We start from the raw sequence: 17851 nt of genomic DNA on the forward strand, positions 1-17851 counted from the left end.
CACATGCACACACGTTCAAATACACGTATGAACAAACTCACATTGATATTTATAGTTACAAAAACATCCCCTCAAATTCTTTCTGTCCATATATTTGTATATATACACAAAGCCCTACAGAGCACACAATCACACAAGATAAATATGAACGTGGTTGAAGGGGGAATGCTAGACTGTACTCACAATCACACATCCCATATCCACCCGCAGCCCCAACAAAAAGTAGAGCCTGGACGGGGCCCTCACTTACCAGGAATGGCAGGGAGACATGACCTGGTCCCCAGGGTAGTACTCCTTCCCTTTCCAAGTGCATGGGCACTCCTCTGGCAGAAAGCATGCATCCCCGTGTCTGAGCAGGCTGTAAGGACACAGCAGGCAGACGGTCAGGAGAGCACCCTTCCATCTCTGCCACCTGTGGACAACCTTGTAGCCGCATGGATGCCCTGGGATGGCTCTCAGCATTTACCCTGGAAGACAGTGACCATGTACCTACCACCATCCTGCTCCTGCCCAGTGAGGTTCAGAGCTGCCTCAGCAACTGGAAAATGAGAGGCAGGCTTGGCCCAGCTCAGAAGTCTCTGCCATCCATCGGGAAGCAAGGCTCAGCTCTACCAGCCACACCTCCCCGGCCAGGCTGGTTGCCAGCTGTCCCGTGGACACTAGCTGTACACTAATGAACATAGCATGGGCATGGGCATGGACCCTTCTACCCAGGTGGCTCATGGAGTAACTAGTAGACTTGCATTGTAAAGAAATGCGAAAGGGAATTTTTCAGGAAGATGGAAATTCAGAGCCACATGAAGGAATGAAGAACTCCCAAAGTGGAAAATATGGTGGTAAATATTTTTTTAAAATTATTTCTTAATTTCTTTAAGAGATAACTGAGCATTGAGAGCAAGATTAATGTCAACTGGACCTGAATTGGGCTTCCCTTGTGGCTCAGCTGGTAAAGAATCTGCCTGCAATGCGGGAGACCTGGCTTTGATCCCTGGGTTGGGAAGATCTCCTGGAGAAGGGAAAGCTACACCACAGTATTCTGGCCTGGAGAGTTCCAGGGACTATATAGTCCATGAGGTCACAAAGAGTCAGATACGACTGAGTGACTTCCACTTTCACTTAATGTCAATTAATTGTGGGGTTCTAACACACGTAGAAGTAAACTGTATGATAATAATAATAAAAAGGACAAGAAGGAAGTAAAGGAAAGCAGACTGTTGCAAGTAGTCTACATAAAGTGGGAAAACATTAATTCATGGTAGATGGTGATAAATGAAAGATACATATCGTAATCTTTAGAGAACTACAAAAATAAAACAAAAAATATCAGGATATAGGAACGTCCCTGGCAGTCCAATACTTAAGACTGCACTTTCAATGCAGGAGGCGTAGGTTTGATCCCTGGTTGAGGAACTAAAATTCCACATATCATGCAGTGCAGCCAAAACAATAATAAATTTAAAAATATACAGATTTAAAATACTAATATAGATATATTTTAAATGAAATAAAGGAGAAAAAATAGAAGACTAAATTTACTTAACCCAAAAGAAGAAAGAAAAGAAGAAAAAACAAAGACAAATAACAAATAAGATTGTAGTGTTAAATTCAATCTGATTATTAAAGGCAAATGCATAAACTGTCTAATTACAAGGGGAAAACTGTAACACTGGCTAAGAAAGCAAGACTCAACTGTACTCTGTTTCCCAAAGATATAGTTGAAATATTAATATAATAGCACAAATAAATGAAAAGCAAAATGATGGGAAAAGACACCATGTAAACACTAGTTACAAGAAAGACAGAGTGGCTATATTAAACTTACAGAAAGTATGCTGCTAAGTCACCTCAGTTGTGTCCGACTCTGTGCAACCGCATAGATGGCAGCCCACCAGGCTTCCCCGTCCCTGGGATTCTCCAGGCAAGAATACTGGAGTGGGTTGCCATTTCGTTCTCCAATGCATGAAAGTGAAAAGTGAAAGTGAAGTCGCTCAGTTGTGTCTGACCTTCAGCGACCCCATGGACTGCAGCCTTCCAGGCTCCTCCGTCCATGGGATTTTCCAGGCAAGAATACTGGAGTGGGGTGCCATTGCCTTCTCCAACACAAAGTATACTTCAAGACAAATAACATTAACTCTAATAACAAGGGATATTTCATAATAATAAGAGTCAGAGATTTCCCTGGTGGTGTCCTGTGGCTAAGACTGTGCACTTTTATATTGTAAAGTAATTAGCCTCCAGTTAAAATTAATAAATTAATTTTTTTAAAAAATCAGTTTATCAGCAGAACATAGGAATCTTAAATGGGCATGCACCAAGTATCAGAGCTTCAAAATCAGAAGCAAAAACTCACAGAACTAAAGGAGAAAAAAGATGAAAGCACAATTATAATTGGAGATTTTAACATTCTTCTCCATTAATGATAGAACAAACAGGCAAAAAAAAATTATTATTGATGTCCCTATAAATTTGACAACTTCTATGGGATGAACAGCAAAAACACTAAATATCTATAAATAATTCAATGACAAATGTGTAAACCTCTGGGTGAAAACTAGGAAACACTGCTGAGAGAAATTAAAGAAGGCCCAGGAAGTGGAACAATAGTGACCCACTTGCAGATTAGAGGATACACTAGTATGAAGATGTCAGTTCTCCCAAACTGATCTATAGGTTCAGCACAATCCCAATCAAAATCCCAATGGCCATTTTGTATAAACTGACAAGTTTATCATAAATTTACATGGAAATTCAAAAACCTAGGAGTGTCCAAAAAACTTTGAAAAGGAACAAAGTCAGGGCACTATCAACTTCTGATTTCAGGACTTACTATAAACCTTCAGAAATCAAGACAGAGTGATATTGGCCTAAGGATAGACAAATAGATCGATGAAACAGAAGAAAGAGTCCTGAAATAGACCCACATTTATACAGTCAATTGATTTTTTTTAAGATGCCAAAACAATTCAACAAGAAAAGTCCTTCTGAAATGGGGCTAGAACCACTGGATATCCATCAGAAAAAAATACAATGAAGTGACTCCATTTTACAGCAGATGCCAAAATACAATAATTTTAGATAGACTATAGACCCAAATGTAAAAGCCAAATTTATAAAGCTCCTAGAGGGTATATAGAAGAATATTTTTGGAATTGTGGCAAAGATGTCTTAGGACACAGACAGCATCATAAGGAAAAAAGTGCCAAGGTAAATATCACCAAAATTTTAAACCTCTGCTCATCAGAACTGTTTGGACATATTAAGACATTTTAAATAAATGAACAGACAAACCACAGACTAGGAGAAAATATTCGCTATACATATATCCGACAAAGGACTTGCATCCAGAATATATAAAGAACTTCTGCAACTCAATTTTTTAAAAAATCAGCTAAATAAAAGTGAGCAAAAGACTTAACTGGACACTTTACAAATGAAGATATGCAAATGACCAACCAACACGTGAAAAAGTACTCATCACTAGTCATTAGGGAAATACAAATTAAAACCATAATGTTATTTGACTATGTTCTCACTAAAATGACAAAAATGAGAAAGACTGAAAACATTGAGTGTTAGTGAGGATATAGAGCAGCCAGAACTCTCACACAATGAGAGTGTGAAATGGTACAAATTCTCTGGAAAATAGTTTGGCAATTTCTTACACAGTGAACTGTACATCTACCCTACCACTCAATTCCACACTGAAGTGCTCTTCCAAGAGAAAGCAGCCTTATTTAAAATAGCCCAAACTGCAAATAACCTAAATATGTATCAACATTTGAGTGGATGATTTAATTATAATACATTCATACAATGGAATACTACTGAGCAATAAAAATAAACAAATGGCTGGGAAATGTAACAATGGATCAGTAGATACTGTATGACCATTTTCATGACGTTCTGGAACAGATAGAGCCTATTTATGCCAAAAATAAAAAACTACAGTGAAGGGGTACAGGGAGATACCAACTGGGAAAAGACACAGGGCACAAGAAATTTTTTTGAGGGGGAACAAGTTTTCTATATCTTGATGGAGGTATGGGTTACAAGAGGGTATAAATTTGTCAAAGGTCAGCAAACTGTATGGGGCTTCCCAGGGGGCGCTGGTGGTAAAGAACCTGGACTCTGTGGGAGAGGGAGAGGGTGAGATGAATTGGGAGAATGGCATTGAAACATGTATAATATCATATAAGAAACGAATCACCAGTCCAGGTTGGATGCATGATACAGGATGCTCGGGGCTGGTGCACTGGGATGACCCAGAGGGATGGTATGGGGAGGGGAGGTGGGAGGGGGGTTCAGGATGGGGAACACGTGTACACCCGTGGCAGATTCATGTTGATGTATGGCAAAACCAATACAATATTGTAAAGTAATTAGCCTCCAATTAAAATAAATAAATTTATATTAAAAAGAAAAAAAGAACCTGCCTGCCAATGCAAAGAAACACAAGAGATGCAGCGGCATTAGATCCCTGGGTTGGGAGGATCCCCTGGAGAAGGCAATGGAAACCCACTCAGGTATTCTTGCCTGGAGAATCCGATGGGTGGAGGAGCCTGGAGGGCTGCAGTCCATAGGGTCGCAAAGTCGGACACTACTGAAGCGACCAAGCTCCCATGCACAGCAAACTGTATACTTACGATCTGTGTGTTTTACGTACATATTGATTGGAAGCTGCATATTTAAGGGGGGCCCACCATTTTGTTGAGGATGCCCCAAAATGTCAGTTTCTGGAGAAATTTTTTTTTTTTTTTGCCCAGCCAATTTTCAGGATTAGAATCCTCTTCCATTTCTGACCTGAGAGGCAAAAACTTTGATGCCACCATCCCAAGAACTAAGCTGGGGAAGCGGGCTGGGCCGCAGTTGGCTTTCACTCATCTCCCTGTCGTCACTCTGCGTCTCATACCTGCCTCTGTCCCCAAGAGCAAAATCTCTGATTTGACTTTTCTAGAAACTCCTCCTCTCTTTCTCCTGCTGGATGGGGTAAGGGAATCTGGACATTTAACTGCTGCTTACACAGACTTGCCACATATCCCACTGTCTTGCTCCCACCACTGCCTCTTCTGAGATGTCTGGAGCATCCTGTTCCTGAAGCTGTCTACACCATGTAGCCTGTTTCTCCTTGGCCTTCCCCTCTACAAGCATCAGCGTCAACCTCTGTTCTGCAGGGTGAGTTTCTACACAGCCACCCTGGTTCCTTCTTCAAAAACTATTGGCCCATCTCATCCCACTGTCATCCCATTCTCGTTCCCTTTGTCCCTGGTGAGTTATACATTTCTTTTTACTCCATTACCAACATTTCATTGTGGTTGTGACAGGAAAAAATAAAAAAGCATGTGGTTAATCCACAATGTTCTACCTGAGGCCACTTAACCTTTCTAAGTCTCTGTTTTTTTCATAGGTAAAATGGGGATGATGACACCTTCTTCCAAAGGTCATTAAGAGAATTTAATTATAGACCTGGGCACACTGCCTAGCACTTAGTAGATACACAATAAATATTGGTTTCTTGTCCTTCCTTTCCTCATAATTGAATCAGACACCAGTGATGGACTGGCTCATCACCTTCCATCCTCACCCTCAGGCCTTTCCTTGCCACCCACCATCCACCACTCCCTCTTGGCCTTTTGCAGACCTGTGTGTTTCCTCAGCACCTTCTGTGTGCCCACCACAGACAGGAATATGCAGGGAGGAGCTCTGGGCCTCAGTTTGCTCTTTCTCCTTAACTGCTAAGGGAGTCTCTCCTCAGGGGCATTTGCAAATGCATAGGATCCAAGTAAAGGACGACAGTGCTATCACTCATAGAGAGTGCTTACTCTGTGCCATTTTCCAGATGAGGAAACTGAACCTCAGGGAAGTTAATTGGCCCATCCAGTAAGAGGTGGAATCAGGACACAAGCCTGACCCCAGAGTCCATTCTCCTAACCACTATGGTACATTGCCTTGTGATCCCAGAGCCCTTGGCTCAGCACCAAGATTCCAAAAAAATTGGGAGCAGCACAGACAGCACCAGATGCCTGCAGGGGCCCAGGAGCAATACACACACCCAGAGATTCTACGAAACACTAAGGAGGGTGGCAGGGGGACCAGGGACCCAGAAGGCCCCAGGCAGGGGTTGTTACTTATCACGGGCAGCCCTATCCCAGCTCCCAGGAGAATGTTCCATGATGCCAGGAAGTGCCTGTCCTTCCTTTACAGTTGCGACTGTAACAATTTCCCTTTGACAAGCCCCTGTGGAGTGCGGAAACTCCTCAGAGGGCATTTAACGCAGAGCATGAGTCACTACAGCAAAGATGCCAGGAGCTGATAGGGGTTCAGCACTAACAAGGGGAAGAAGACAAGCTTCTCTGGAGAATTTAGTGTGCCCAGCTCCTCACAGCTGCTGTCTTCATCAGATCTCACTAGAGTCCTGCACGGTGGGTGTTACTGCCCTCAAGTCACAGAATGAGCAAACTCAGGCTCATAAACATTAAGCAACTCGTCCAAGATCACATAGCTAGTGACAAACACTAAGCCCTCTGGACTGTGGATGCTCTTGGCACAGCACCAGGGCATGGGTTGAACCTTGAGAGGCTTGGAGCAGAGGAAGAAGATTCAGGTACTGTCCACTCAGACTAGTCTTGCAAACAGCAGCAGGGCCTCACAGGCAAGAAGACTGTCGCCCAAGTGGTCATGTCACTCGTCAAAGGACACCCAGCCCTGGGAAACCTTCACATCCTAGCCTACCCTTCACAGCCTGGGGATTGAAAAGGGAACCCCTCTCTGGTTTCAGGATCTTTTGAGTTAAACTAATCCCTAATGTCAGGCATTGCTTTACAGGCTTGTTCCTCAATGTATGGCCCCCAGACCTGCAACATCAGCACCTCGTGGGAGCTTGTTATTTATAGAAATGCAGAGTCTCAGGTCTAGGATCCTGTGCGAGTTCTCCAGACCTCACAGGGGTCCCTTGCGGATGCCCTTGTGTGGGAAACGGCAGGCTCATGACCTATATCGTGACCTCTGTGAAGGGGACTAGACCCAGGCCTCCCAGAGCCAGCATGCCCTTTCCGAAGGGTAGGGTTTGGACTAAGCAGAGTCGGATTCGGGTCATGGATCTTTGGGCAGACCACTTCCCTCCATCCAACCCTTGGCCTCAATTTCCTCATCTGCAAAATTGGAATAATGATCCTCCCCCTCCTTTCTCCCAAGGATGCTCTGCGATTGAAAGACATCACTATACCAAAGTGTTTTATAAATAGCAAAACTCCAGCTGAACGTTCCCTGCCCTCTGCACCCTAGAAGCCCTGACCCTCTTCTCACTTTCTCTGGCCACCAGGCCTGGCCTGGGACTCCCAGCTGAGCACTGAGTTCTGCACAGGTGGAAGGACACAGCCCCATGCTGCCAAGTCATGAGACGAGGCACCCAGCTGTCTTCTCAGCCTAGACCTGAAGTAAGACCAGCATCAGGAGTGGGCAGAGTGAGGCGCTGGGCCCTTGCAGTCACCTTGGCAAGCAGAAGACCCATGGGCCAACCCATAAAGTCAGTGCAGGCAGATCACACAGCTGTGGTGTCAGCATCTCAGACACCCAGGAGGGAGACAGCTTCCACTGGGTGAGGCTTGAGCCTGGTCAGAAATTTGCAGGGAGGAAGGCTGAGAGCTAAACATGGGTTTCCTCTCTCATGGTCTTCAGCCCATGAGACCTCTAGGGCAGGTTTGGCACCCACCCAGTGCGTCCCCTTCAGCACCTCATTTAATTCTCACAACCATTTCTTGAGGCAGCAGGTATTATTACTCTTCCCATTTTACAGATGAAAAGCTGAGCCTCAGAGGAGCGAGGCCCCTTCCTTGTCTAAGATCACACATTGGTGAAAAGCAGAGGGAGGCAGACACCACTCCGGCTTGGCTCCCCGCCCTCCTGTTCTTTCTCAGATTCCTCACTGGTTATGACGCTGTACCTGGGCAGCCCTGGGTTGGCGCCTCCCTGCAAGACTGTGTGAGGTTTTCTCTGCCCCTCACTCCACCCTGTGGTCCCTGGTTCTGCCAGCCTTTCGGGGATGGAAACCCAGGGCAACACGGAGACATACCCCTGAGGACAGGCGCATCCTGAGAGGCAGGGCCCACGGGCTGGCACACTCAGGTTCAGCAGCTGCTGCTCACACGTCCTCTCTCTGCTCAGCTCAGGGTCGGCATGCAGGTCGCTGCAGTTCACAAAGACCTGGCCCGCTGGGCAGGCAGCAGCTGGAAAAGGAGAGGGTGGTGCTGGCCAGAGCCTGGACCCTCAGAAGGATGCTTGCGACACGTGGGCCTGGGGTGGGTTCCTGGGAGGCAGGGGGTGGGGCGGGCAGGGAGACCTGGGGACGAGCCTTTGGGGGATGCAGGCAGAGATGGGGCTCTGAGGCTTTCTGCTGCCCAGGCTGCCCCTGAGACATCCCTCAGGTTCCCAGGAGCACACGACTGTGGTTCCCAGGACAACCACCACTGGTACCAATCACCGGGTATATCCTTTCATGGGTACTGCTCCCAGCTCTTCACCTGCATTTTCTTATTTATCCTGCCACAACTCTGCGAGGTGTTACTATCTCCCGCTTTCCCATATGACAGAGAGAAGCCACTTCTGCTTTCAAAAGACATGATAAAGAAAGAAGAAGCATCCCAGAGGGACCAGAAGCGGAGCCAGGAAGCGGACAGCCACGCAGTGTGACAAAGTGGCCGGGAACGTTTAACAACAGAAAGTCAACTTCCCGTTCACCTGTATTTCTGTGACATAAACCCACTCTCTCTCCCAGAGCCTTCAGACAAGTTGGCCTTGTACACTTATACCATGCAAGCGATCTTTCTTAAGGAAATCAATAAAACAGGGCTGAGTTCTATGCCAAGCCTGGGATGGAACAGAGAGAAAGGGACAGACACAGGAGATGAGATAAAAGTCCCAAAGAGAAGAAATCTGAGGACAGGAACTACAAAAAGAGGCACACTTTCAGGGATACCCAGGAAACGTGGGAAGAAGGCAGGCATCCAGGTTATACAGCAAGAGAGGAAGGGAAGGCTCAGAGCGGTGAAGGGAGTTCCTCAGGGCTGCACAGGTGGGGAGGGCTGGGCAGGATGTGGAGCCAGGGCTATCTGAGTCTGGGGGCCCTGCTCTTAGCCCCCTGCCATGTGATTACTCTCTGATCTTCTCTGTGCTTGTCTCCATACTTAGCAGCATCCTCTGCCCTCCAAGGCCCTCCCTAAGGGTTCCAGCTCCCTGCCCATCCAAGACACTCACCGGCCAATCCACTACTGTGTCATCCAGCACTCCCACCCCAACTTCCACTGCCTGTGAGGGTCCCAAAGACCCAGCCTATCCTTCCCACTGCTGTGGGCCCCACATCCCACATGGGCTGGATACAGTCAGCCTCAGCAGACACGTGATGGTTCAGATGGAGGAAATCCAGGGGAGGTCAGGACTGCCCAGATATCCCAGCTGGTCACCCCTGAGGGAGACAGAGTCTCGGCATCTCCTTGACAAGCAGGAGGGACAGCCTCTAGAGTGGAGCTGAGGTTGGGACAGGATCTCACGACGCCATGCTCTAAGCTGCAGCCTTTCCCGAGAGGACAAGGACTACAGAAAGCTTGGTTTGGCACGAGACCTGGGGCAGGCTCTCCTCGTCCTGGCCTGTCCTCAAGCTCCCAACCTTCCTCTCCCCCATCCCACCACCATGAAGGAGCCCCTTCCCTCCCGATCCCCCTTACCCGGGGCTCCGCTATCACAGCTCATGACTCCATCTTTGCAGTGGCTGCAGAGAGAGAGAAGCACTGGGGTCAGCCCACCAGTCACTGCAGGGCCCAGAGACCCCGAGTCACTGCACTCAGCTCATTGCGGAGTTCAGACAGACACCCCACTGCTGTCTCTGGCTCCCTGTAGAGAGGGAGGCTGTCACTTCATGGAAAGTTCCACACAGCTGCATTTTCTTTAGTCAGCAACTTCCATTTAAAGACAGGAATAATAACGCTGCTGTCTAGAAAGCTCACCAGTGGCCCAGAGTTGGGATGTCGCTGTCTCCAGGGGGATAATCCATTCCTTGGAAGTGGCAGGAGCACTGGTTCCTAGAAAAGCCGGGAACGGAGAAAGGTGAGGTGACTCCGGAGTCAGGGCAGGGACCACCAAGGACAGGGACCCCGCCCTGCAGCCAGCCAGGGGCATTCACACCCAACATCTGCTCTGATAGCTCGGTGCCTATACCACACCCAGGTATAGGCCCCCCCAACATCAGGCTAGGCACCCCCTTTCTCTTCTTTACAGGGGGTCTGTTAAGTGGGGATCCTTATGCGACCCTCTTCATAGGTTCCTCTTTGTAGGTCATTTGAGGGCAAAGACTGTGTTTCCTCCTCCCATACCTCAAACAGTTGGTTACAGCCAAGTGCAGGCCTTGGAACAGAGCAGTTGAGGGCTGGATGGGTTGTCTGTACTCATCCAACCCCAGTGTTCCCCATCTTCTCCCTCCCTAACTCCTCCTCCATCCCACATAACCCTCACAGGCTCCCCTCACTCACAACACTCAACCTCAAGGGGTGGGGCCACGGCGCACATCTGGATCTCAAGTGAGGACTCCAGCTCAAAAGGGGCTCTGAGTGAATCAGATATGTCCCCCATCATTCATGTTGATGTCCCCCACATTCAGCTGAATGTGATACCATTTTACAAATTAAAAAAAAAAAAAAAAACACAGGCCTGGAGGGGACCTGGGGTCTTGCCAGTCAACCCCAAGATCTTGTGAGGTCACCACCTCCCACCTGCCCCTTCCACTCTGCCCTCCAGCTGCAAGGAGAACGCCCGCAGCCAGGTCTCAGGGTGCTCCCCGAGTCCCCTTCGTCTGGAGCACTCCTTCCTCAAATCTCCGCTCACGTGCCGCTCCTCAGAAAGGCCTTTCTCCCAGGTTCACCTCATGTGACATAAGAGCAACCCCTCCCTCCCCAGGACTCCCCGGGCTCGCTCGGCTGTATTTGGCGCTGTAGCTCTTGTTACCACCAGATCCATTAAGTTTCGTTTATTTGCTTATTTTATCTGTCTCACCACCTAGAATGTGAGTTCTTATGAAGGCAGGATTCCGTTTTGCTTGTTGCTGAATTGTCTAGAAATGTCTGGAACATACCAGATCAATCGAGATGTGTGGAAGGAGAGGGGAGATGAGGGTAGAGACCCCCTCGGCTCTGTGGGGTTGTCCTGTCTTGTGGCAAAGTCAGACTGGACCCAAGAGCCAGAGTTGGGGAGAGAGGCCTGGGTGGAAAGTGGGGAGGGCGTCCGACAAGCCCAGCTTATCCTCCAAGGCCTGCCCTGCGACTGAGATGAAGTAGGCACAGGAGAGGCCCAGGCAGGTACCCAGTTTCATATGCTCTGGAGACCCCCAGCTTCACTGCCCCCTGACACAGAGCTCAAGTCAGCCTCCTCACCTCGGGACACAGAGGTCAGCCTGGGTGTCCAGATAGGTGTCTGGTGGGCAGGCACAGCCCTCCACACACTCGTCCCCGCTGAGGTCACTGCCACCATGAACCCCACAGGCCTCAGGGCCAGCCAGGTCCTGGCAGGTCTGTCCACACGGAGCCACACACGGGCTGTACTCCTTGGTGGCCTCACAGGACAGCGCTGTAGGGAGAAATGTGACCGTGCTTTGCCTCCCTCACACACCCATAAGTTTGTGGAGTGGGGTCACCATCATAAAGAAGAGAACCCAGAGCCAGAGAAGTTAAGACATTCGCCCAAGGTCACACAGCAGGTCAAGGTTACAGCTGGGATTTGAACCCAGTCTGCCTCCCACTGCCCCGGAATGGCAGAGATGCAGAGGTAGATCCCATCTCCCAAGTTCAGCCTGGACCCTATCACTGGCATTTCCTTCTCTCTGCAGGGCGTTCCTCTTAGGTAGTGATTTTGTGGGGGGAGCGGAGGTCGTCCCGATAGTCCTGCACTCACCCCACACATAGACACACATACACAGGTGTGTAAACACACACACACACTCTGCCTCTCTCACTTCTATGGGCTGTGAAGATCAACCGCAGCCTCTCAGGGGACTTGACTTGGGGCTGCCCTCTCTTTATCTGGCCACCAGCCCACTCCCTGGGGTCTCCCACAGCCAGTCAGGGGGCGGGGGCAGGTGGACACTCAGATCTGGAGCTCCAGCTCCTCCAGTGCCGTCCCAGGGCCACACTAGTGTGGGGCGCTCACCGCAGCTTGGCAGGCGGGCACGGAAGTCAATGGGGAGCCCGTGGCGCTGGCACAGGTGGGCGTAGTGAGCCAGTGTGGCACACAGGCAGGGCTGCCCACAACGGCAGGCATCTCGGCGGCACTGCTCAAAGTAGGGCACGGGGCTCAGGTACGCGGAGCAGGGCGCAAACAGCTCCCCCGTGAGCACACTGCAGGCTTGCAGGGCAAAGGAGGCTGGAGACAGATGAACGGGCGAGGGTCAGGGGTCTGATTTGCCTGGTGCTCTGGGCCCCAGCTTCTCCCTGCCTCCCCACAGCAGCAGGGACTGTACACAGGAGTGTGTGCGCATGCGTGTATGTGTATATATTTGCGGTATATACGTGCGTGAGCATGTGCAGGCACTCACGCAATGCATTCCTCATGTCAGGAGTCACAGGCGAGGACAAAACCAGAAACAGGCAAAAGTCCCTGCTCTTGTGTAGGAGACATTCTGGGTTGGGGAGACCGTCCCTAAACAACTTAAACAGTAACTTCAAAGTAAAGAATCCAAGGAGAGAAAGTTGAGAAGGAAAATGGGGGTTGCAAGGTGGGGATGGAGGGGAATTGTGATTTTAAACCCAGTGGTTCGGAAGGCCTCAGTGGAAAGACGTTGTTAGACTAAAACCTTGAAAGAGATAGAGAGTCAGGCATGTGTCTATGAGGAAAGAACATTCCAGGAGAATGGAACAGCAAGTGCAAAGACCTGGAGAGGAGACAGACCAGGCTGGGTCAGAAGAAAGCAAGGAGGCCAGTGCTGCTGAGCTAGGTGAAGGGTGGGTGCATGGAGAAGGTGAGATAATGGGGATGGGAGGAGAGTGCAGGGCCTGGCGGGGCCACTGTGAGGACCTGGACTTTTGCCCTGAGATGGGGGAGCCAGTACAAGTGTGCGTGTAGGTGACAGGGGCAGAACGTGAAGTTGGCTTCTGCCTGATCCTCACCAGAAAGGAAGGCCCGTCCCCTCCCGACAGCTCCTCCTTTCTGATCACTCCTACCCAACGTGGTCAACCTCCTCACGCCCAGGTTCCCAGCTCATCTCTCTCAAACCAATCCTACCCACCGCCCCCCAACCACCTCACCGGCTTGCGGATGCACGTCGCAGGGGTCCAGCGGGGAGCCAGAGACCAGAGGGGAGCAGGCGGACAGTGTTTTCCAAGAATTGCCAAAGAGCTGTGGCGTGCTCTCAGGCACACCCACTGGGGACCTGCAGGCACGGTAGAGCCACATTCACACACTGGCCCATGTGCACCCAAGTAAACACACAGCGTACACCCAGGTAAGCGTGCACCTGCCCACGTACACAAGCATGTTCACACACACACAGGCAAACATAAAGCGTGAGCACCCACATTCCGATGCATACGTATCCTCCCACATATATAACATTCATAGGTTCACATATACCACCAGCACACACACGCACACGCACACACACACACACACACCACAAATATATACAGACATGCAAACAAAAAGGAGATCTACGCAGACACGTTCAAACACATACAATTACAAACGTGCAGGCATACATATATACATCACATTTAACAGGCTCCATATGGGTTTGGGGCCATACACTAGCTCACACTCCCTACCCACCCTTGGGTCTTCATGTCAGAAGGAGATAAACAGGGAGACCATGAACCAAACTTCATCGAGTAAGGATTTCTTTCACCCTCCTCCATGGACAGTTCCCCCAAACTCCTTTCCCCCCCCCTCCAAGTGGGAAATAGTCACACGAGGGGCAACAAAAGGTGGGAGATACTCAAGTTTCCTAGATATCATCAGTCTCCAAGGGTTACTGAACTGGTGTAGATGGTACAATGGCCAGAGGTCATAGGTCCATGAGGGGCAAATTCCGCCTGGCGCCCACCACATGCACATTCCTGCTCCAGAACAGTGAGAATACAAGTTACACAGAGCACTATTTCCACCCAGGAGTCACAGCTAGGCGTACGGCAAGCAGCACGCACACTAAATAAACACGGTCTGCTCCCCTCATTCTGACCAGGTGCCCTGACACCAGGCAAGGCGCTGTCCACCAGGCAAGGCGCTGTCCACCAGGCAAGGCAGAGTAGGATGCTACATTTTAAAATGTACCTGCATGGAAAAGCTCTCAAGTTTTTTGTATTCTTGATTTTCCAAACAAATTCTCATTTCTGGCCGAAGAACGCCTCTCACGTTTCTTTCTATATCACCCAATGCATGTAACTTGAAGGACTGACCAGAACCTCCAGCCGTCAATATCAATCATTTGTTTTCCTTTCTGGAAAGTCTGACTTTGTCCCCTCCCAAGTTCCCAAACTGTGTAATGCCGAGGAGTCAGCATTTTCACAAGCTCTTGGGATGACTCTTTGGCACAAGAAAGACTGTGAACTCCTGCCTTAAAGAAACACGTGCAGTGCTTAACCGCTCAGTCCTGTACGGCTCTTTGCCCACTGTCCATGGGGATTCTCCAGGCAAGAATACTGGAGTGGGTTGCCATGCCCTTCTCCAGAGGATCTTCCCAACCCACGGATCAAACCCAGGTGTCCCACGTTGCAGGCAGATTCTTAACTGACTGTGTCTCCAGGGAAGCCCAAGAATACTGGAGGGAGTAGCCTATTCCTTCTCCAGAGGATCTTCCAGACCCAGGAATCGAACCAGAGTCTCCTGCATTGCAGGTGGATTCTTTACCAGCTGAGCTACCAGGGACGCCCTAAAGAAACATACTTAAATTTAAATGTAGAGGAATAAACAACCAACGATGCACGTTTTACACAGTGAGAACCCATGGGGGTTCTGGAGAAATATTAGACAGTGTCCAGAGGCACATAGTCTTTAGGGCCCCGCCTCCCCCTCTCCTTCCGGTTCCGGGACAGGGCACATACAGGAAATCGTCCTGCGTGTTGCCGTTGAAGGTGCCGCAGAGGCCCACGGTGTCCTCCACCCATCGCTGGTCCACCTGCAGGTAGAGCCGCAGTCCTTCACGGTCATAGAGCACCCGCACACCCACGTTGGTCCTCACGCGCAGGAACACCGAGGACAGCCTCCGGATCTCAAAGGCGTCTAGGCACAGAAGGAGAAGGGATGTAGGAAGTTCGGACAAGATCACCCCATCCACCGCCATCACCTGCATAGCCCACGCTCACCCCATACCCAGCCCAGTCTTCACACACAGTAAAGCTCTGCCACAAAGAAGTGAAGCTCTGGGTTGGTTTGGGGAGCCCTGAAGAAATCCCGGTCAATGATGAAATCAGGACCCAGGGAGAAGCTACCGCAGCAGCCCCAAATGAGAAATTTCTTCTGGCATTCAGTGCCAATTGAAGACTTGCCTCCCTAAGCAACTGGTATGTTTCCTTCTCTAGCAAAAAAGAATTCTGTAACTACCCGTTTTGCGGTTTTTGTTTTTTTTTTTCACAGTGGCCACTAGGAAGGTGAAAATATGATTTCAGATTCAATTGTAGCCATTTTAAAATTTAGATTTAGTTGTAGTGAATTGTACATCTTTTGTGACTTGCTTTTTTTTAAACCCCTTTACACCCCTTGCATCTTCACTCTTCTCAGCCTTGAGTCCTTATTCTTTTTAGTTCTTTTGATGCTGTTTTATTTCTTAATCGTTCTGCCATTTTTGTTAGATTTTGTGCTTCCTACAAGCTATCACAAAGCCCTTGTGAAATCAGAAAGGATAATAGTAGAGTGGAGATGGAAGAGAGCTCCATTAATATCCCTAAGTTAGGAGAAGCCATCATACTGCCATGAAACCCACTGCAGGGGGGGCAGAGACAATTCTACAAGGCCAGAGTCCATGTTCCTGGGACCAAGGTGTCCCCTGGCCTGATTCACCCAGTACTAGAATGTGGGCTCTTGCCCATATAGCAATGCTTTTGCCAGAAGAGCCTGGGCTGCTAACTTTCAGCTAGCTCTTGTCCACCAGGGCCGTACCGTCTGTGTAGGGTGGGGTGACCTTGTACTGGTCAAACAGAAGAACATCCCCTGCTTGGGTCAAGGTCACCTGCCTCCGAGGGTCCTGATGCAGAATCACGGACACTGACTGGACACAGACTCCATCCTGGTTCTAGTGAGAGAGGAAGGCCAGATGGGGAGGGTTAGTCTGTCTCCCTGCTGAGCCCAACAGAGCCCTCCAAAGGCAGGGATTTCAGCACGGTTTGAGGCCAGGGGCAAGCTCCTCACAGTGTCAGAGACCCAAGGGACATTAGGGGGTCCTCTAACCAAATGCTCTGATCTGGGGAATGAGAAGGCAGAGGCCCAGGCTGGAGAAGGTTAGTGGCAGAACTAGGCTAATACAAATAAAAGTGGTAGTCAACCCTCAGGCTATGGCACAGAGCAGAGTTGGGCCCCAGATGGCTCAGAGTCCAGTCTCGGAAACACTGGCCTCCCCACTTGACTGCAACGCAGGACTTTAATTTCATCCTTTTATCAGTGTTTGTGTAGCTCTTTCCATGTGTCACACCCTGTGGAATATCAAGCTCCACTCATAAGCAGGCAGGAAATGAGCTAATATTCTCTGGGCCTCGGGGTCTCATCCCCGAAATGGGCAGTACACATTGGGTCCATTTATACTTCCCTTCCACACAATCATACCTGATGAAAGTGATAGATATACTCCCTGACCTCATGAAGAATACATACTCGTGAGGGATACAGATTTTAAATAAGAGATTACAAAGTTGGTTAATTGTGATCAGTGCTGAAAACAGGTGTAGGGTGCTAACGAGACTTAGCCTGCAGAAATAGGAAGGGGCATCCTGGGGAATGATAATAATAATGCAAAAATAATCACAACAATAATATAACACGTAGTAATACTATCGATACAATACGATTATAGGGCTTCCCCAGTGGCTCAATGGTAAAGAATCCGTCTGCCAATGCAGGAGACAGGGTTTGATCCTCGGTCCGGGAAGACCCCACGTGCATAGAGCAACTGAGCCCCACAACTATTGCACCTGTGCTCTAGAGCCGGGGAACTGCCACTCTTGAAGCCCATGTGTCCTAGGGCCTGTGCACAGCAACAAGAGAAGCCCCTGCAATGAGAAGCCGGTGCACCACAACCAGAGAGCAGCCCCTGCTCGCCCCAACTAGAGAAAAAGCCTGTGCATGCAGCAACGAAGACCCAGCACAGCCACACATTAAAAAATATGCTCTAAGTCTACAAACAGTAAACGCTGGAGAGGGTGTGAGAAAAGGGAGCCCTCCTACACTGTTAGTGGGAACGTAAAATGATACAACCACTCTGGAGAACAGTATGAAGCTTCCTTACAAAAACTAAAAATAGAACTACCATATGATCCAGCCATCCCACTCATGGACACAGCCCAGGAGAAAACCATAATTTGAAAAGATACAAGCCTGTCAATGTTCATTGCAGCACTATTTACAATAGCCAGGACATGGAAGCGATATAAGTGTCCACTGACAGAGGAATGGATAAAGAAGATGTAATACGTATATACAAGGAATATTACTCAGTCATAAAAAAGAATGAAATAATGCAAGTTGCAGCAATGCTGGATGGACCTAGAGATTATCGTTCTAAGTGAAGTCAGTGAAAGACAAATACGATATCACTTATATGTGGAATCTAATTTTTAAAAAATTATATAAATGAACTTAATTACAAAACAGAAACAGATTTTGAAAACAAGCT

At 48.9% G+C, this 17851-nt stretch overlaps 1 protein-coding gene across 1 annotated transcript in view; it reads right to left on the reverse strand.

Moving 5' to 3' along the window:
- The window catches only part of OTOG (otogelin), an 83328-nt gene that overhangs the window by 51244 nt on the left and 14233 nt on the right, over nt 1–17851 (reverse strand). The window contains exons 16-24 of the mRNA XM_027979353.3: nt 16126–16258; nt 15072–15249; nt 13281–13405; nt 12187–12399; nt 11415–11607; nt 9996–10070; nt 9717–9760; nt 8069–8222; nt 251–358 (exon numbers count right to left, since the gene is read on the reverse strand). Coding sequence (XP_027835154.2) covers nt 251–358; nt 8069–8222; nt 9717–9760; nt 9996–10070; nt 11415–11607; nt 12187–12399; nt 13281–13405; nt 15072–15249; nt 16126–16258 — 1223 coding nt within the window. The remainder of the gene's footprint in view (nt 1–250; nt 359–8068; nt 8223–9716; nt 9761–9995; nt 10071–11414; nt 11608–12186; nt 12400–13280; nt 13406–15071; nt 15250–16125; nt 16259–17851) is intronic.

This window comes from Ovis aries, chromosome 15, assembly GCF_016772045.2.
Source record: "Ovis aries strain OAR_USU_Benz2616 breed Rambouillet chromosome 15, ARS-UI_Ramb_v3.0, whole genome shotgun sequence".
NCBI classification, from domain to species: domain Eukaryota; kingdom Metazoa; phylum Chordata; class Mammalia; order Artiodactyla; family Bovidae; genus Ovis; species Ovis aries.